Genomic DNA, 20,616 nt, shown 5'->3' on the forward strand with positions numbered 1-20,616 from the left:
CCTAAACCCAGGCCATTGGCTGAACCAGTGTGTCACTCAAACAAACAGACTGCAATTCAGTGTTTAGTTTCTGCTTCTGCAGATTGATTTTGAGGTTTTTGAAATTGCAGAAAGCCTGGCATACGCCCGGGTGACCAGGTTTAATGGGAAAGCACTGATAGTCTGGAGGACGAGGAAAGATTTGACTGTACTGCCCCCTTCAGACTAACTCTACACACATCCACATAAATGGAAATACAGAGGATTACTCCACAGAACCCTCAGAACAGTCTAGAGAGCAAAAGTGACTCAGCATCGAGTGCACAAAAGCATCATTCTAAAATGCATGGGTATTGGATCTTAGTCATTTAAACATTTCTGTAGACATCTGAGAGACTACGTTGAAAAACCCAAACCATAAGCAACAGTATAATAATAATAATATTTGCCTTACAGTATGTCAACTCTTCCATTAGAAGCATAAAGCAGATGCTGGCGAGCACGAGACTTGTTAATGAAAATCAAACATATAGCACATGCGCTCTTCAGTCAAAACAAACACAAAGCGAGTGTTGAGAGAACTGAAAACGTCTCCCTCGTTTATTTGTACAGTATTACATCGGTATAAAAGGTGAGAAGAACAGTGACAGCCGGGGAAGGAGTGAATGCTGCCAGATTTCAGCAAAATGCTTTGCCTTACAGTATGTCAACTCTTCCATTAGAAGCATAAAGCAGATGCTGGCGAGCACGAGACTTGTATATGAAAATCAAACATATAGCACATGCGCTCTTCAGTCAAAACAAACACAAAGCGAGTGTTGAGAGAACTGAAAACGTCTCCCTCGTTTATTTGTACAGTATTACATCGGTATAAAAGGTGAGAAGAACAGTGACAGCCGGGGAAGGAGTGAATGCTGCCAGATTTCAGCAAAATGTTGATATGAATTCCGCAGAAGTTTACTCGAGAACACGAAGCGTGTCTGAGATCAGAAGACGGTTTTTAGCTTTGTGGTTCTACACAGAACTAATATTCAAGTAGAACGAGAGTCCTTCGGGATTTACAGCAATAAAAGGAGCGGAACAAAAACATATGTACACAAAAACACATTTAGTCTGGGTCTGCATTAAGATACTGATATTCCTTAGTTTTGGTCGCTTTGTTCGCTTAATGGTTAGGAACGACTTTATTCGGCTCAAATGTCAGGTGTAAAACCACCGATTTAAACTTGTTCCAACAAGACCGACCCTTTAATTTAGTTCGGGCTCATGTGTGCCAAATAACCACTTGATTTCGTAGCGGAGTGCAAGTAAAAGATCCCAAGTGGAGAAAACTGAGGCGATGCCGGGCTGATAGAAACCCAACACTCCCCAAAGTCTGACTTCAGAAAGCCTGATTCAAAAGAACTTGACACCTTTTCCATCATCCATAGAGATAATTTCTGCCTTCCCATCAGCCTGCAGCGCCTGCAGTGAACGCAGCAGCATCCAGTCCTCCAGGCCATGAAACTCTGAAAGATACAGGCCTGTTATACACTTCATCAGAGATCAACACAGGAGTACTGTGCTCACCCTCGGGTCATCCCAGATCAGGATGAGTTTGTTTCTTCATCAGGTTTGTACTAAGGGGAGTTCATCGAACTGTTGCTTTCACAGTAAAGTTATAGTTCTGCAGAGACACATTACCATTTTGCTGATACAGTGCAATGTACAATGGAAACATGAAATATTTAATACCTTCCTTTTCTGTGTCATCTCCATTAGAGAGTTCATAAAGAGTAAACACTGAGTTGACCATGCCATTTTTGGAAACCTGCATTTAACAATATTAGAAAAGACAATGTATTTAAAATAACACATTGAACATAACACTATTTTCAGTTATGATTTTTCATGGTATGTCTGTACGTAAATATGTTCAAATGTTTGGCACCAGTAAGATTTTCTATTTATTTATTTTTTTAAAGAAATTAATACTTGTTCACTGAGGCTGCATTAAATTGATCAAAAGTCACAGTAAAGTTAATTACAATGTAACAGATGATTTCTGATTCAAATAAATGCTGTTCTGAACTTTCTATTTAAAACAATAATAAAACCTATCACGGTTTCAACAAAAATATTGTGCAGCACAACTGTTTTCAACATTGCTAATAATCAGAAATGTTTCTCGAGCAGCAAATCAGCATATTAGAATGATTTCTGAAGATCATGTGACACTGAAGACTGGAGTAATGATGCTGAAAATACAGCTGCGCATCACAGAAATAAATTACAGTTTAACAGATATTCACATAGAAAATAGAAAATATTTTAAATTTATGAAATGTAATAATATTCATCTTTTTCATCAAACAAACGCAGTTTTAGTAAGCATAAGAGACTTTTGTATATTCTCACCCACTGATGAATGAGTTTGCCCCACTCCTCTGGCCTCCTCCACATTATAAGACATCGGGATTTATTCTTATCCAACCATTCCAGGTTTCCTGAGCCAAAGCAAAGATCAAAATAATTCTAACATCCATCTTCACACTGGGAACGGTCTCTGCTTGTCAATGCATGCGTCAGCCCACCTGTTTTCCTCAGTTCCTCAAAAACTACTTGTATGGCTTCAACAGAAAGTTTTCCTGAGCAGCACAAGTTATGAGAAATACATGCATGACAAAATGATTGATTCAGCCACAGCGTGTCCCGTCCTCACACAGAGAGCATGAAACTAAGGATACTGTGTATTCTGTTGTTGTTGAACACGGCGCTCTCCTGCGCCTCCAGCACGTCCAGCGTGAAGAGCTTGCTCTGTCTGCAGAAGGACAGAACGAGAGAACACCAGGCCGCCAGCTGCTTCTGCCTCGTGTCAACATTGGGCTGCAGTCTGAATACAACAGAACACAAACATCAGACTGCTGCGGTCCTCTCCTCTCATCTCCATCACAGTCCAGAGACAGAGACAGAGACAGAGTCAGAGACAGAGACAGAGTCAGAGTCCAGAGACAGAGACAGAGTCACAGTCCAGAGACAGAGTCACAGTCCAGAGACAGAGTCACAGTCCAGAGACAGAGTCACAGTCCAGAGACAGAGTCACAGTCCAGAGACAGAGTCACAGTCCAGAGACAGAGTCACAGTCCAGAGACAGAGTCACAGTCCAGAGACAGAGTCACAGTCCAGAGACAGAGTCACAGTCCAGAGACAGAGTCACAGTCCAGAGACAGAGTCACAGTCCAGAGACAGAGTCACAGTCCAGAGACAGAGTCACAGTCCAGAGACAGAGTCACAGTCCAGAGACAGAGTCACAGTCCAGAGACAGAGTCACAGTCCAGAGACAGAGTCACAGTCCAGAGACAGAGTCACAGTCCAGAGACAGAGTCACAGTCCAGAGACAGAGTCACAGTCCAGAGACAGAGTCACAGTCCAGAGACAGAGTCACAGTCCAGAGACAGAGTCACAGTCCAGAGACAGAGTCACAGTCCAGAGACAGAGTCACAGTCCAGAGACAGAGTCACAGTCCAGAGACAGAGTCACAGTCCAGAGACAGAGTCACAGTCCAGAGACAGAGTCACAGTCCAGAGACAGAGTCACAGTCCAGAGACAGAGTCACAGTCCAGAGACAGAGTCACAGTCCAGAGACAGAGTCACAGTCCAGAGACAGAGTCACAGTCCAGAGACAGAGTCACAGTCCAGAGACAGAGTCACAGTCCAGAGACAGAGTCACAGTCCAGAGACAGAGTCACAGTCCAGAGACAGAGTCACAGTCCAGAGACAGAGTCACAGTCCAGAGACAGAGTCACAGTCCAGAGACAGAGTCACAGTCCAGAGACAGAGTCACAGTCCAGAGACAGAGTCACAGTCCAGAGACAGAGTCACAGTCCAGAGACAGAGTCACAGTCCAGAGACAGAGTCACAGTCCAGAGACAGAGTCACAGTCCAGAGACAGAGTCACAGTCCAGAGACAGAGTCACAGTCCAGAGACAGAGTCACAGTCCAGAGACAGAGTCACAGTCCAGAGACAGAGTCACAGTCCAGAGACAGAGTCACAGTCCAGAGACAGAGTCAGAGACAGAGACAGAGTCAGAGACAGAGTCAGAGTCACAGTCCAGAGTCAGAGACAGAGACAGAGTCACAGTCCAGAGACAGAGTCAGAGACAGAGACAGAGACAGAGACAGAGACAGAGTCAGAGACAGAGACAGAGACAGAGACAGAGTCACAGTCCAGAGACAGAGACAGAGACAGAGTGGGGAGGAGCTAGTTACATGTAACAGAATTACGTCATTTAGTTACAAAATAACGTTAGTGTAATCAGTTACAGTTACTGAGAAAAAATGTGTCATTCGATTACAGTTACTTATGAAAATGTTAACAATTACAAACGGGTTACATCTGAATATTTTCACACACATAGAGATTTGATTGATTTCTTTCATAAATTGCAGTGACTGCTTTAAAATACGAGACAGCAGTGTTTCAGCAGTTTAGGACACATGCTTATTCACTAACTGTTTTATTTCCTATTTGTGCTTATGTGTTTGCTTTATTTTTAAAGATGAACTGTTTTTTCCGAGGCATTGTTCGATGCCAGTGTTTTCTGTCTTAGCTGTGCAAAGATTTGATTTCAAAACCAGTATCACAGCTATTAAACTATTTCTTGTTATGATTTTAAATCAGTATTTAACCTCAGAATGATCTCAAAGTAAGTCTGATTTTGTGGTGGCTGTGCTTTCAAATTAAATTTAATTATTATAATCTTAATTCAAGTGATGAAGGATTCTGACAGTAATCAGTGTTGAGTAATTCTGTTTGAAAATGATTAACAGTTGAAAACATTAGACATTTAGACAAGTAATCAAATGTAATCAGTTACATTACTTCAATAAAGTAATTGAGATAGTTACAGTAACTTGTAATCTGTAACCTGTTACATTTCCAAAGTAGCCCCGCCCACTGCTTCTACATCACTGCAAGTTTAGCCCCGCCCACTGATTCTACATCACTGCACGTTTAGCCCCACCCACTGATTCTACATCGCTGCCTGTTTAGCCCCGCCCCGCTGTTCAGTGCCAAGCTGTGGAAAAACAGTGTTTGCATTTCTTTCCTTCTGATCCCAATGTTAGGAAAGAGTGAATTAACTTTATTTTTAATGAACATCCAGATCGCGTTAGTAAGAACTCTGTCTTTCGTTCACTTCATTTTACTGAGGATTCGTTTACAAACAAAACACAATTCGTTGAAAACAAAAACAAAAGATTGAAACTAAAAGACGATACTGAGGCTATATTGGATCTGTCCCAACACAAGGGTGAGTAACTGTTTTCATTATGTGATCACTATTGCTTTGACTGTTAAACAGATGGTTTGATATGAGTATTTATGCATTTTTGAGCTAAATCTCAGCAGCGTCCATCTGTGAAGGATGTAGCTGTCAAACACACACAACTATTAGCCAATCACAGCAGGGGGCGTTTACTTCCGAGTCTACAATTCAAAAACAGGACAGAAAATAGCCTATTACTGATGTAAAAATATTGATAACATTATAAGTGGACCTCAGAGAACAGTACAAAATAAAATAAAATAAAACAAAGGCAGTTCATGACCCCTTTAAAGTATTCCGCGGGAAAACACTGGTTGTGTGTCTTCCATTCGAGCGCGCGGTGGCGCTGTGGGCGGATCCGCTCATCCGGGTCCTGAGACGAGTGACGTCAGAGCGCCGAGATAAACAACAGCGCTCAATGAGCGTAATAACGAATACAGTATTATTCACTGAAATAATAATCGCACACTGATGCTTCTTATTATTCCGCGCAGCTGTTTATAAGAGTAGTGGGAAAACAGCTGTAAGTTTGCCTCCTCCCCTTCATTTCTGTGCAATATTAATAATCATATTGAATGTTTCTGAATGATGCTCAGCGAACCGCAACTGTTCTGGAACTGATGTACACTACATGGACAAAAGTATTGGCACCCTTCTAATGAACAGGTTTGACTACTTTAGTAATTTCCATGAGTACCGATCTTAATATTTAAGCATATAATGATATTCTAGGGAATTGTGTGCTTCTAATTTTACAGCAACAGTTTGGACAGGAGTTTTGTTTTCTATTCTAACACGACAATGTTTCTGTGTATAAGACAAGGTTCAGAAAGAAATGATTGATTGAGTAAGTGTGGAAGAACTTTAAATGCAGATCTTGAGCCAAAAACTCATCACCAAACACTGATGTCTTGTACACATGGGTGCATTCATTTTAGACACTTCCAATACTGTTGCAACAGAGATGGAAATACAATTTTTAAATACATGAATTATGTTGCCACAGTTTTGGAAGTGCCTTTTTCTGTTCTAAAGAAGGGGGTGTCCCAATACTTTTGTCCATATATACATGTCACTGGTGTTTGGTGATGAGTTTTTGGCTCAAGATCTGCATTTAAAGTTCTTCCACACTGACTCAATCAATCATTTCTTTCTGAACCTTGTCTTGTACACAGAAACATTGTCGTGTTAGAATAGAAAAGAGTTCTGTCCAAACAGTTTCTATAAAATTAGAAGCACACAATTCCCTAGAATAGCATTATATACTCAAATATTAAGATCGGTACTCATGGAAATTACTAAAGTAGTCAAACCTGCTCATTAGAAGGGGGTGCCAATACTTTTGTCCATGTAGTGTATGTAGAAGTCAGTAGTTTGAGCTCTGTTCCCCGCAGGAGAGGCGATGCAGGAGGCGATGGGAGTCAGTGAGGAGGAGAAAACTGTGGGAAAACTGGAAGAAAAGGAGCCAGAAAGAAGCGAGGAGATGCATGAAGATGCTACAGCAGAGGACGACACAAGTACGCACTCCACACCTGTCTGTGACAGAACATGTAGTTAATTAATATTACTCAGTACTTTAAGGTATAATTATACTGTAACAAGGACACCTTAAAATAAAGTGCAACCCATTTATTTAGTAATTAAATGACGTGATTCCGTTACATGTAACTAGTTACTCTCCACTCTGAATGTGTCCGATGCAGAAGGAGAGGAAGGCTGCGTGGAGGAGGATGGAGAGATGAGCGGAGACTGGGAGATCCCATACAGTGACGAGGAGATGGAGGAGCCCAGGAGCTGGATGCCTCCGCCCCACGAGATCAAGCGGCTCTACCAGATCCTGGCTAAAGGAGAACCGCTGGAGCTGAAGTGGGAGCCGCTTCCACGCCGACCTCCGACCCCTGCACGCACGCCCTCGCCTGAGAGAGACGGAGACGCCTCGCAGGAGCCGCAGGAGGAGGACCAGCGCAAGTCAGGCAGATATACGCTGATATATATATCTAGCATAATTCAGCATTCTTCATGTTTCTCAAAGTCTCTTCTGCTCACAGAGGCTGCATTTATTTGATCAAAAATACAGTCAAAACAGTGAAATATTATTAGAATGGTTTTTGCCACGTAATATTTTGTGGAAACCCTAACATTCAAAAGAGTTTTCTAAAGGAAATTAGTACTTTTATTCAGCAGGGACACATTACATTGATCAAAAGTGACAGTAAAGACATTGATAATGTTACAGAAGATTTATATGTAAAAAACTAAAAGCTTTCTAATCATCAAAGAATCCTGCAAAAAATAGATCACAAAAATATCAAGCGGTACATCTGTTTAAGTAGTGATATAATGAACCATTATTAATAATTGAGCAGCTATTAACTTTAAATAATTCTAAAAGCAGCAAAGCAGCATATTATACTGATTTCTGAAGATCATGTGACACTGAAGACTGGAGTAATGATGCTGAAAATACAGCTGCACATCACAGAAATACATTACAGTCTAACAGAGATTCACAGAGAAAACAGCTGTTTTACATTATAATAATATTTCACAGTTTTTAACTGTATTTGTGATCACATAAATGCAGCCGTGGTGAACAGAAGAGACTTAAAATTGTAACTATAATTACGTATATAAACCCCGTTTGTGTGCATATATTGTACATTGTTACATTAAATGATAATGTGATGTAAATATGTATTGATTATTGCTACGCTCTGCAGGGCTCTCACTCCAACTGAATTTGATTTCGATGAGGAACAGACGATGACTCCCAAGAACTCTTTTCTGAGCCGCCGCAGGACTCCAGGTATAACACGGCTGTTCTCCGCAGATGTGTGCAGGTCTGGTGAGTGATGCTGAGCTGTGTTCTGCAGGATCCTCGGCCCGCTCTGCGGTCAGGCGCGAGGCCCGGCTGGACAAGGTGCTGTCGGACATGAAGCGGCACAGGAGGATGGAGGAGCAGATTCTGCGCACGGGTCGAGATCTGTTCAAGAGCGGTAAAGAGCGGCCCGCCGGCGTGGAGAAGCCCTCATCACCCGAGAGCCAGCGCGAGCGAGACAGAGACCCCAGCACCGTCTTCAGTCCCCGGCAGAGGAGATACTGACCAGCACACCCCAAATCATCACTGTTCATTTCACATCAGACACTGATATACTGATGCGGTCTTTCTTATTCAGGTGTTTTTCTATGTGAATAAATAAGTGTATTGCCTAGCTGCTGCTTCCTGCTGTTTTATAAATGATACTAAGCTCTTAAGAATTGTAGGAAAAGTTTCATGTGATTATAATAAAACCAATTGAACCCTAAAAGGGGCGATGTATCCTGGGGACACAAACATTTGAGAAGTAGGGAAAGTGTAGGTCTCATTTCTTGGTTTCATGTTGAAAGGTTGTGAATACTGTATTTAGATGAGGTGAGTTAGTTTCTACATTCTGTGTTTGGCTCATAGAAAGCATTTAAACCTGCACGGCCGCCTGTCGTGGGAAAAACGTTGATCTAGTTCATATTTACGCATGTTGGAGGGGACTTACCTGTTTAAAAAGCTGTTGTTCAGCATTAGCTTATTAGGTTTACATTGAAATTTTATGAATTAAATGCTTACATTTTTTGTAATCTGTCTCTAAATGTTTGTATCTCAGGGGATACATTGCCCTTTTATGGGTATAAATCAAGATATAAAAACATATATATATATATATATATATATATATATATAGACTGAGATTTTGTGGCTTGTGTTTTAGAAAAACACATTTTTGTAGTTCTTTTTGTAATCTTGACAAAACACGTATCGTTGGAAAGGTCTGCCAGTCAAGGTTCCATATTTGGTGACTGTTTTGTAATAGAAGTGATATTGTGACAGAAAATGATAGATTTGTGACTGAAAACTGCATCAAATAATTCAAAAGAGTTGGTGATTTTTGGTATAGCGCCCAAACAAAATCTCACAGGAACCACAATTTTTGTGATATCAACTTCAAATTTGAAACATAACTTGGTCAGACATATGGCTTTGATTTTATAGCCATTTTAGAGTGCAACATACTTTATATAATATATGTTATATATAAATAAAAAATAGAGTATTACATTATCTTCACTGTAAACTTAAAATTCTATAACTTTTTTACATTTTATTTAATTTAGAAATGCTTTCACTTCAGCAATAATCTGCTACGTGTCTTCTTTAAAAAGAGACCAACCGTAGGTCTGTATTCCAGAGCGTTCAGGAATTACATTCATGTTGTAACAAGCATTGATAAACATCTGATTACAGGGAATTTATTCCTCCAAAGATTAAAATCAAACATTAAAATCAAAAATAAGAGTCAAGTTTTGAAAAAAAATAAAAAATAATGAAATTGTATTATTTGAGTCCCAATAAGGTGAAAAATAGCAATAAATTAATTTTCTGATGTCTCTTTATGGTTCTGCCCTTTTTAGGGTTAAAGGGATAGTTCAGCCAAAAATGTAAATTCTGTCATTAATTACTCGCCCTCATGTCGTTCCAAACCCGTAAGACCTTCGTTCATCTTCAGACACAAATGAAGATATTTCTGATGAACTCCGAGAGCTCTCTGATCCTGCATAGACAGCAACACAACTGTAATGTTCCCAGGTCCAGAAACATAGTAAATACATCAGTAAAACAGTCCGTGTGACATCAGCGGCTCAACCGTAATGTTACGAAGCTACGAGAATACTTTTTGTGCACAAAGAAAACAAAAATAACGGCTTTATTCAACAATTCTCCATGAGCTGCGCCTTGTTTACGAGCAGAGGAAAGCAATGCACATGCATCGTGATACTCTCGATAATGGCGGAGGAGAATAATTGTTGAATAAAGCCGTTATTTTTGTTTTCTTTGTGCACAAAAAGTATTCTCGTAGCTTCATAACGTCATTCAACCCGACCGATCAGGTTGTGAACGTATCACTACGCCTCTAAAATGCCAGTGTGAAGCGGACCAGGACCAAATATATCGTTTTCTTTTTTGGTCCGGATCAAATGAACCAAGAGAACCGAACTACAAGTGTGAAATGAAACGAAAGTCCGACGAAAGTGCTTTAGTTACTGGTGATTCTATTTTCTCAGTAATGCAAGTTTATATCTTTGAATTTGAAGTTTACGTTTCACAACTTTTATTCTCCTTAATTGTAAGGTTTAAACTAAAAATTCAGAGGAAAAATGTCAGAATTGTGAGATGTAAACTCCAAATTACAGGAAAAAGATTTTTATCAGAATGAATTCAGATGTAAACTCCCATTTCCTGATTAAAAAAGGCAGAACTGGGAAATTAAATTTCCCAGAAAAAAGGGAGAACAAGAATTTTCTGAGAATTTCCAGATTTAAGGGAAAAAAGTGAGAATTGTGAGATGTAAACAAAAAGTGAGAATTGGTGCAAACTCAAAAACATTGTGAGATGTAAACGTGCAATAGTGAGGAAAAAAGTTGCAATGACCTTTTGATATTTTTATTCTAACAAGCTTCCATACAGACGTGTTCATGAGCCATTGTGATCTGATTTGTGAGCAAACAGCTTCTGAATGATTCATTAGCAAATTGCTCTAAATCTGAATGAGTTTCAACAATCCTTATCGGAGCACATTATAGAGGCTTCACGAGGGACAAACACATGCAAAGTCATAAACCCAATTCAGCGCAATGCACAGTTTGCACCTGTTTTTTCCTTATATAGATTTCAGATCGGCATACAGTCATTTTAATTGTTGAATAAAGCCGTTATTTTTGTTTTCTTTGTGCACAAAAAGTATTCTCGTAGCTTCATAACGTCATTCAACCCGACCGATCAGGTTGTGAACGTATCACTACGCCTCTAAAATGCCAGTGTGAAGCGGACCAGGACCAAATATATCGTTTTCTTTTTTGGTCCGGATCAAATGAACCAAGAGAACAGAACTACAAGTGTGAAATGAAACGAAAGTCCGACGAAAGTGCTTTAGTTACTGGTGATTCTATTTTCTCAGTAATGCAAGTTTATATCTTTGAATTTGAAGTTTACGTTTCACAACTTTTATTCTCCTTAATTGTAAGGTTTAAACTAAAAATTCAGAGGAAAAATGTCAGAATTGTGAGATGTAAACTCCAAATTACAGGAAAAAGATTTTTATCAGAATGAATTCAGATGTAAACTCCCATTTCCTGATTAAAAAAGGCAGAACTGGGAAATTAAATTTCCCAGAAAAAAGGGAGAACAAGAATTTTCTGAGAATTTCCAGATTTAAGGGAAAAAAGTGAGAATTGTGAGATGTAAACAAAAAGTGAGAATTGGTGCAAACTCAAAAACATTGTGAGATGTAAACGTGCAATAGTGAGGAAAAAAGTTGCAATGACCTTTTGATATTTTTATTCTAACAAGCTTCCATACAGACGTGTTCATGAGCCATTGTGATCTGATTTGTGAGCAAACAGCTTCTGAATGATTCATTAGCAAATTGCTCTAAATCTGAATGAGTTTCAACAATCCTTATCGGAGCACATTATAGAGGCTTCACGAGGGACAAACACATGCAAAGTCATAAACCCAATTCAGCGCAATGCACAGTTTGCACCTGTTTTTTCCTTATATAGATTTCAGATCGGCATACAGTCATTTTAGGATTAAGTAAGCTTCAAAAACAGGCCTTTGCACCGTTATTCACTCCTGTTTGATTCGTGGCGCGGTCGAACCTGCAAGCACTTGTTATGAAACAAAACATAGAATTAATTCATCTGCAAATGAATCCTTGATTTCTGGCTAGACAGAGCTCAGATCGTTTGAGCGAGCCATTAACAAAAACCTGAGACTGACAGGCTAAACAGAATTAAATATCTTCCCACAAACACAATAAATAACGCTTAGGAACTGTGTTATGACGAACACAATGGCTTCAGCGACAACGAAATGAATAAAGTGCAAATAAATTTCACATTGACTTTATAAAGTATCACATGTGCTTAAACGGAGGAAACTCATCCTTATCGGAGCACATTATAGAGGCTTCACGAGGGACAAACACATGCAAAGTCATAAACCCAATTCAGCGCAATGCACAGTTTGCACCTGTTTTTTCCTTATATAGATTTCATATCGGCATACAGTCATTTTAGGATTAAGTAAGCTTCAAAAACAGGCCTTTGCACGTTATTCACTCCTGTTTGATTCGTGGCGCGGTCGAACCTGCAAGCACTTGTTATGAAACAAAACATAGAATTAATTCATCTGCAAATGAATCCTTGATTTCTGGCTAGACAGAGCTCAGATCGTTTGAGCGAGCCATTAACAAAAACCTGAGACTGACAGGCTAAACAGAATTAAATATCTTCCCACAAACACAATAAATAACGCTTAGGAACTGTGTTATGACGAACACAATGGCTTCAGCGACAACGAAATGAATAAAGTGCAAATAAATTTCACATTGACTTTATAAAGTATCACATGTGCTTAAACGGAGGAAACTCGCCTCTGACCGAGACTAAGAGTAAAAGAGGAAGAATAGCGGTTTCCACAGGGATAAGGCAGATCGTGTCTCTTTAACCATACGCAGGGTTTCAGGACTCGTTATATTAGAGATACTGTAAAGCTAACTACAAATGTTAAACATTTTTTTGTGGTAAAACTGCGTTTAAAGCCACCTTAGCCACTCTTTCTTCTGTGGAAAGTAGACATTAGGTAAAATGTGCAAGCTTCTGTTTTCCATCCAAACGGAGAGTGATTTATGCGCTATATTGCAGCCTTGTGTAGGGTTATTATACTTTACTAAAACTAAAACCATGAAAAATATATATTTTTTGATTCCTGAAATAAAGAAATAAAAATTGTTACATATTTCATAAAAAAAATTAAAAAAACATTTCTAAACTTTAAAATTTAAAATTTAAATGGAAAATACGAAAATAAAAACAAATACAAATATTATTAAAAATTATAATAGCATCTCAATGATACTAAAATAACACTGGTCTTGTGTAAGGAGTGGTATGTGGTAACTGTTGTAATTTTAGCAAATCTCAAAATTAAGATTAATTTTCATACTGTACATTATAATCTTGTGATGCCTAAATTCACTTTTATCATTAAAAAGGTTGATTTTAGTCTTTAGTGTTTCATTTTAATTTATTTAGACAAAACAGTATAGAAATATAAAATGGGCCACTTATCAGTTATCTGCTGTAAGATTGAAATAATTGTTGGCTTATCATACCGGCCTAGATTTTAATATACTTACACTACCATTTACAGGTCATTAAGATTTTTTAATGTTTTTGAATGAGGTCTCTTCTGCTCACCAAGGATGCATTTATTTGATCAAAAATACAGTAAAAACTCAGAAATCAGTATAATATGCTGATTTGCTGCTCAAGAAACAAACAAATCACCATCCACTTTCATATTGTGGAAAAGAGCAGCTCAGACATTCTGCCTAACATTTCAAATTTGTGTTTCACAAATAAAGTAAATAAAACAGCATCTAAACGACATGAGGGTGGCTACATCTTCGTTCTGGGTGAACTGTCCCTTTAAAGCTCTCAGCTGACCTCCAGGGAGACTGTAAAGCTCATTATAGACCCGTGCTAAATATAATAGAGGACTTTTCTATGAACGATGCATCTGCAACACTACACTGAGTTACAGTGACATTCTGAGACTCCTTCAAAGTGCCTCAAACAAAAAGTGCTCGTCTTCGTTCAGAAATGTTTTCGTGTAAAATTTGCACTTATTGCCTCAGTTGTGATGTGACACACTTGCACAGATTCTTCTGGCAAATTTGCTTCCCTTGATCTACTGAAGCATGTCTTATATACAGTACAACAGCCCTGTAACTGAGCATAATGCTGTGCTGTAATGCGTTACAGGGCTTTTAATCACTCTGTGTACTTCCTTCTGCTCTGCCGCGTCATCATTGCATTCATCCAATCCCCTTTCTCCTTTGCTCAGTCTCATTAGCATTAGCCCCTCCCCTCAGTGTGAGATTGTGGGCGTGTCCCGACCCCCCCTCCGTTGGCCTGTCCTCCGGCATCGGGCTTGAGCGGAGCCGTGGGTCTGCGGGAGCCGCCGGTGAACAGGCGCAGGGCCCCTCTGCAGATCAGGGAGAACCAGTAGAGCTGAGGGGCCATGAGCAGAGCCGCTCCCAGATTACACTGCCACTGTTGCTATGAAATGAAACATTTTGTTCAAATGCATACCTTGATGGAGAAATCTCTATAAAATGTTGGCTGGTAATGATATCTGATGCCAGTATTGGGGACAGAAATGTGCTATTAAAGAAAAAAATTTTTTTTTTAAATTATTTACACAAATGCCAAATTACTTTATTTTAGACTTCGAACATCAAAAATAAAATTTGCCAAATGTATTTTTCAAAAACTTTGCTATAAATCTAAATGCATATAATAAAAATAAATGATGGCTTCTGAATTAAAATTCTCAAATACTATCCAAATAGACTTTAAAAAAAAATAAAAAATAATGCTTGATGTGTTGCAAAGACATTAATAATAAAATACAAATTCTACACTTAAATACCAAATGAATTTAAAGGATTTTTCCTATGATGCTTTTAGAAAAACTAAAACACAGAAATTACAGTAAATTCAACATGGATACCAATGAAAAGGCAATCAGAAAATGCAGGGAAACTAAGGCCAATCACAGTTTAGTATGCAAACACATGTAACCAACTGCAATTCAGTATGCATACCGTAAACAATCATTTTTAATGCTTAATATTCAACATAAGAGTAAGATTGGAGCCCAACTCCAGCAGTGGTCCGGGCTAGTCTAACAGCACACGGTTATGTGTAACACTGACTGTAATTTATGGCTCGGATGAATCATAGCACAAATACAGAGATCCGTACAGATATGATCACATTACTGATGGATTCATCTTCAGGAGGATGAGTGATGATTATCATCTCAGATCAAACACACACGTATTGGGGACAGAAATGTGCTATTAAAGAAAAAAAATTTTTTTTAAAAATTATTTACACAAATGCCAAATTACTTTATTTTAGACTTCGAACATCAAAAATAAAATTTGCCAAATGTATTTTTCAAAAACTTTGCTATAAATCTAAATGCATATAATAAAAATAAATGATGGCTTCTGAATTAAAATTCTCAAATACTATCCAAATAGACTTTAAAAAAAAATAAAAAATAATGCTTGATGTGTTGCAAAGACATTAATAATAAAATACAAATTCTACACTTAAATACCAAATGAATTTAAAGGATTTTTCCTATGATGCTTTTAGAAAAACTAAAACACAGAAATTACAGTAAATTCAACATGGATACCAATGAAAAGGCAATCAGAAAATGCAGGCAAACTAAGGCCAATCACAGTTTAGTATGCAAACACATGTAACCAACTGCAATTCAGTATGCATACCGTAAACAATCATTTTTAATGCTTAATATTCAACATAAGAGTAAGATTGGAGCCCAACTCCAGCAGTGGTCCGGGCTAGTCTAACAGCACACGGTTATGTGTAACACTGACTGTAATTTATGGCTCGGATGAATCATAGCACAAATACAGAGATCCGTACAGATATGATCACATTACTGATGGATTCATCTTCAGGAGGATGAGTGATGATTATCATCTCAGATCAAACACACACGCCACGATTACGCCGTTTCCTTTTAATAGTCAAAATTACAAAATGATAACATGATCTACATCATCTACAAAATAATAACATAATATCTATGATCATGGTAAGCATCAACATTTTGTTTTGCTGTTTATAGACATGCATACTGCTAAGAAATATAAAAATATAAATATAAATACATCCCGTTATTATTTTACTGGTTCATGGACTATAATTTAAAATAGTTGTAGTGTTTGATGAATTAAATGCGGTAGATACAGTAAGGCATTGCCAGAGCTGTACAGAGATGGAGGTATTATTATTTCAGCTTAATGCTAAATTAAAAGAAAGAACCTAACTAGGATCCGAAGCTTATAACAACTAGGTTTCTACACAGAAAGAACAAATCTCATATTAACATGAAGCTCACGAGTACCAACACTAAACCGCCCGAAGCAATCAGTCCAGGACTAAACTCCTTCAGCTTTAACCCTGCAGCTGGAAGAGTGAGATGTGCTTGTGATCCAGCCCTTCTTTAAACACACCGTTCACACACTCACAACAGCATAAACTAAACACAAGAGTCTTAGTGGAAGCCGTAACAGCAGCTCTTGCTTTCCTCTGCTCAGAAAAGCCTCATGTCAAGTACTGTGTGCTGTTAGGCCTGAGATCGAGTCTTCAGTGTGCTCCTCTGATTTGGATTTCCATAAGCGGGTCATTATGAGCGTAGTTAAACAGACTCAAACTCAAGAGTACCGTACAGACACGACTGAACCTACCATTTCAATCAGCATAAATTAACCCCTTAACTGTCACCGGCCCACCTGTGGGACACTTGGCGCTCTTTTTGTTGTTGTCCTTTTTCTCTATCAAATCCTTTAGTAATCATCATAAATCATATGAAAGCTTAGAAGCCCAAGATTCATCCTGTGATTCACCATTTTGAAATCTTTGGACATTGCGTTACCATAGAAATGGTACTTTAAAATGTTTTGGCGGTCTCCTCCCCCTTAGTGGGCGGAGTCAAGTGTTATATTACAAAATGCATTACGCTCTTTTAGAACCAAACCTTTTTATAATCTTGACATAAAACATATTATTGGAAAGGTCTGAGTCTCAGGATTCCATATTTGGTGGTTATTTTGAGATAGAAGTAATATTGACAGAGAAATCTAGACATTTGCGACCGAAAAAATACATTTTAAAAATTCGATAGTTTGGATGGCACCCGGTGGCTGTTTGTGGTATAACGCCCTAAATACAATCTCACAGGAACCTCCATTTTTTTTTCATATCAACTTCAAATTTGGAACATAACTTATTTAGACATAAGGCTTTAATTTTATACCAATTTTAGAGTAAAACCTGTTATTTAAAATATTCATTATATATAAAATAAAATAAAAATGCATTTTCTTTACAGTAAATTTAAACTTCCATAACTTTTTGATACTTAAATCTTTTGGCAAAATTATTTTGCGATAATCTACTGATTTTCTTCTTTAAAAAGAGACCAACCTTAGGTCTGTATTCCAAAGTGTTCATTACAACAATTTAAGTTTGGTTAGGGCACCTGCATGCTTACTTTAAAAAATGGGGGGTGACAGTTAAAGGGTTAAAGGCAGTGCAAAAGCACTGTATACTGTTCAGAAGTTTAGGGTCAGTAAGATGATTTTCTTTTCTTTTTTGCAGGAAATTAATAATTTTATTCAGAAACAACACAGTCACACAAAAGTGACGGTAAAGGCATTTATAATGTTACAAAAGATTTATATTTCAACTAAATGCTGTTCTTTTGAACTTTCTATTCATCTGTGAATCCTGGAAAATTTTTACTGTGAAAAATCTTACTAACCCCAAACCTTTGAACAGTAGTGTATATATATTTAAATAATACATAATTTTTTCACATTTTAGAACTGAGAAATCTATTGTTTGAGCAAGGGTGATGAGAATCGAGGTGCGTAAATGTAACAAAACAATGTCACAATGACAGAAGTCTTCATGGACCTAAAGACAGAAGCTGTCTGTCTCTTTCTTAGTTTTATGATGAAATATGAGCAGAATGAGTCACATACTGTGTGTGTATCTGTAGTTCCTTTTGCAGAAGAACTAATGTTAATAAATCATCTCTCCGTTCAGCTCTTAACTTCTCTCTTTCATCTAATGCAACCTGTCGTCTTCAGCCTTCAGCTCTTTGTCTTTCGTCACCAGAGCTATGATGACTTATGAATGGATCTTAACGCCAGAGGACTGTGATATTACAGGCAGAGGAAATACAGTAGCAACACACAATCACAGTATCATCAGAGTCCCGCAGCCATGAAACAGAGCAGAAGAGGAGAAACAGTGGATCCAGCTATTTTGTCCTAAAAGCATTAAAGCAATAGCTCACCCGGCATTAACCCACCCACAAGATTTTCTTTGTACTGTAGGACAATTTAGCAGAATGTCGGATCTGCTCTGTTTCATGCAACGAAAATGAACGAGAAACCTAAGAAAGTCAAACTCCAAAAAGGAAGAAAGCTCCATTTGTGACAGCAGTCTGAATGAAGAGGAGTGAATGATTTGTTTTTGGGAAAACACTGCCCTCTAAGTTTCTTCTGCAGCGTTATGCCCTGATCCTTCAGCGTCAGAAGACCGAACCGCCAGAAACTGCACAGATGAACTCTCTGAGGTCAAGGTAAAGCGGCGTTATGTGCATCACTGAGAGGTGTTTTTTCGAAGCGCATCGTGCTACAGTACTTCTCATCATATATGCGTGTGTGTGCGTCAGTGTTGGGCTCGTCACTCACAAAAATTAATATATTACTCATTAATAGTTACTCCTTTCAAAAGTAATATTCTTAATATTTTCTGGCAACAGTAATTGTTACACTACTAGTTACATCACTTTTCTTTCACGCTCCACAGAAGTTGCATATCTTCTCCATAAAACGTAACTAACAATTAATAATAATAATAAAAAGTAATATTATTACTGCAACTAGTAACTGCCCAGCACTGGTGTGCATGTGATAAAACTGAAGGATTCCACTCAGAACGCCTGTCTTCAGTTTGTCCTTGGCGTGTTTAGTGTACTAGGGAGTATAATAGTGTACTAGGGAGTATACTGTCTGTTTGGGTCATGCATGTGTGAGTACAGTCGCTAGCTCTGCGGCATGATGCTCGTCAATAGCGCGGTATTGCGATATTGCGGTTATCGCGACAGCCCTAGTCATGCATGTGTGAGTACAGTCGCTAGCTCTGCGGCATGATGCTGGAGCAGTCGGTCACCAGCAGGTCCAGCACCGTGTTCCCGCTCACGAACACCGCGGGGGCCGACACCATGCTGCAGAGCGTGACGGTGCTGCTCTCGCTGCTGCTGCTGGGGCCGCCGGGGCCCGGCTCGCTGCCGGGGGGGTTGTGGGTCCCCATGTGGCCCTGCAGCTGCGTGAGGGTCTTGCAGTGAACGCCGCACAGCTGGCAGACGAGCACGGCCCCGGGGCCCGAGCCGCTCTCCTTCCACTCCTGCCCATGGTGCTTCTGCGCGTGAACCCGCAGGTACGTCAGCGTGGTGAAACCTGCAGAGCGGTTCATTGGCTGATCACTGACATCACCGCAGAATGAGTCGTTAATGATAATTACAGCAGACAAGATGACTGTGTATGTCATTTACATTAGCTTTTGTTAATGCAGTTAAAGAGGATTGTTGAAATACTACATCACAGCAGATTGAACATGAGACCACAACGACAGACAAATAGATACAGACAGATAAAGACAGAGAGAGAGAGAGAGATAGACAGACGGTAGGGATGCCACAATTCTCAATATAATATTGAACTGTTCAATACAGCATCCATGGTTCAATACACACTTGTGAATTGCATTTTTTTTTGGTTCAGTTTTGCGTTTAAATTATTTCTGTTTTATTTCTCGCCGAATCGGCTCTGTTTGTATGTGCCCACTTATAACGAGCATTTGAAAAAGTAACACACGTCAAACACCTTCCCTTGTAATGACTTGTAACGAGAAGCGTTTCTAAACCTGTTGTCCAACAAATCAGAAGATGTTTTTATTCCACAGCATCAGTCGAGTGTTTGAAATAACTTCCTCTTGTGAAGTGTTTATTGTCTTCATGCTTCATCCAAAACATCTCTATATTCTTTTTATTCAGTTACAGCAGTAGCTAGATGCCTTTGTCTGTATTAGGGATTTCCTGGAGCGTCATGAGTTCTATTATTTCTGTGACGCATATATGGAGTTTCTGTGGATTATACATATATTTGAGGTGTAGCGGTTTTCGGTAAAAGATCGACCCGTACCGTTCGCCACCCTCAGTTCAGCACGCATTTGTACTGTGATTAATCTCAGTTCTAACAAAGGATATGGATGAAAACAAAGCTTCACAAATACACAACTTCCGAACGCACAGCATGGGCTTTGCTGTCGTGTGACTGCATCCGTGCGTCTTTCTGCAGCCACACAGCCAAACCGCTAGAGGGCGCTGATGATTTAGCCACATTCTTCACAGACCAAACTAGAACAATCAGTAGTCAATTCTCAGCCCCACACACACAGGACTTCAAACCAACCACACCCATGGCTAAAACTCCCATCTTCTCCTTCTGTCCCCTCACTGAGGCAAAAGTGTCTAAACTTCTCCTCTCCAGCCATCCTACAACATGCCCTCTAGACCCAATCCCCTCACACCTCCTCCAAGCAATCTCTCCTACAC

At 39.0% G+C, this 20,616-nt stretch overlaps 3 protein-coding genes across 5 annotated transcripts in view; 1 reads left to right on the forward strand and 2 right to left on the reverse strand.

Moving 5' to 3' along the window:
* Window positions 1-796: 796 nt before the first annotated feature.
* LOC107720320 (vacuolar protein-sorting-associated protein 25-like) lies at window positions 797-4,247 on the reverse strand. Its single transcript, XM_016528002.1, has 6 exons — window positions 4,243-4,247; window positions 2,706-2,851; window positions 2,553-2,606; window positions 2,377-2,465; window positions 1,714-1,789; window positions 797-1,487 (listed from the first exon to the last, which is right to left on the reverse strand). The coding sequence occupies exons 1-6, from the start codon at window positions 4,245-4,247 to the stop codon at window positions 1,375-1,377; spliced, it is 483 nt and encodes a 160-aa protein (XP_016383488.1). The 3' UTR covers window positions 797-1,374.
* An 855-nt stretch (window positions 4,248-5,102) lies between these two features.
* Window positions 5,103-8,841, forward strand: LOC107720502 (PAXIP1-associated glutamate-rich protein 1). Of its 2 annotated transcripts, none has more exons than XM_016528239.1 (5): window positions 5,103-5,270; window positions 6,680-6,802; window positions 6,989-7,253; window positions 8,006-8,091; window positions 8,159-8,841. In XM_016528239.1, exons 2-5 carry the CDS (start codon window positions 6,688-6,690, stop codon window positions 8,386-8,388), a joined length of 696 nt encoding a protein of 231 aa, XP_016383725.1. In that variant the 5' UTR covers window positions 5,103-5,270; window positions 6,680-6,687; the 3' UTR covers window positions 8,389-8,841. The 2 variants fall into 2 exon arrangements, with proteins under 2 accessions (XP_016383725.1, XP_016383718.1); XM_016528232.1 differs by lacking the exon at window positions 5,103-5,270 and adding an exon at window positions 5,617-5,808 and having other exon boundaries at window positions 8,159-8,839.
* Window positions 8,842-17,761: 8,920 nt separating this feature from the next.
* The window catches only part of LOC107720150 (myc-associated zinc finger protein-like), a 10,599-nt gene continuing 7,744 nt past the window's right edge, over window positions 17,762-20,616 (reverse strand). For both annotated transcript variants that reach the window (XM_016527786.1, XM_016527795.1), the window contains exons 7-8: window positions 19,122-19,459; window positions 17,762-19,029 (exon numbers count right to left, since the gene is read on the reverse strand). In XM_016527786.1, the coding sequence (XP_016383272.1) occupies window positions 19,137-19,459 (323 nt within the window). In that variant the 3' untranslated portion in view covers window positions 17,762-19,029; window positions 19,122-19,136. The remainder of the gene's footprint in view (window positions 19,030-19,121; window positions 19,460-20,616) is intronic.

This window comes from Sinocyclocheilus rhinocerous, unplaced genomic scaffold, assembly GCF_001515625.1.
Source record: "Sinocyclocheilus rhinocerous isolate Xijiao unplaced genomic scaffold, SAMN03320098_v1.1 scaffold792, whole genome shotgun sequence".
NCBI classification, from domain to species: Eukaryota; Metazoa; Chordata; class Actinopteri; order Cypriniformes; family Cyprinidae; genus Sinocyclocheilus; species Sinocyclocheilus rhinocerous.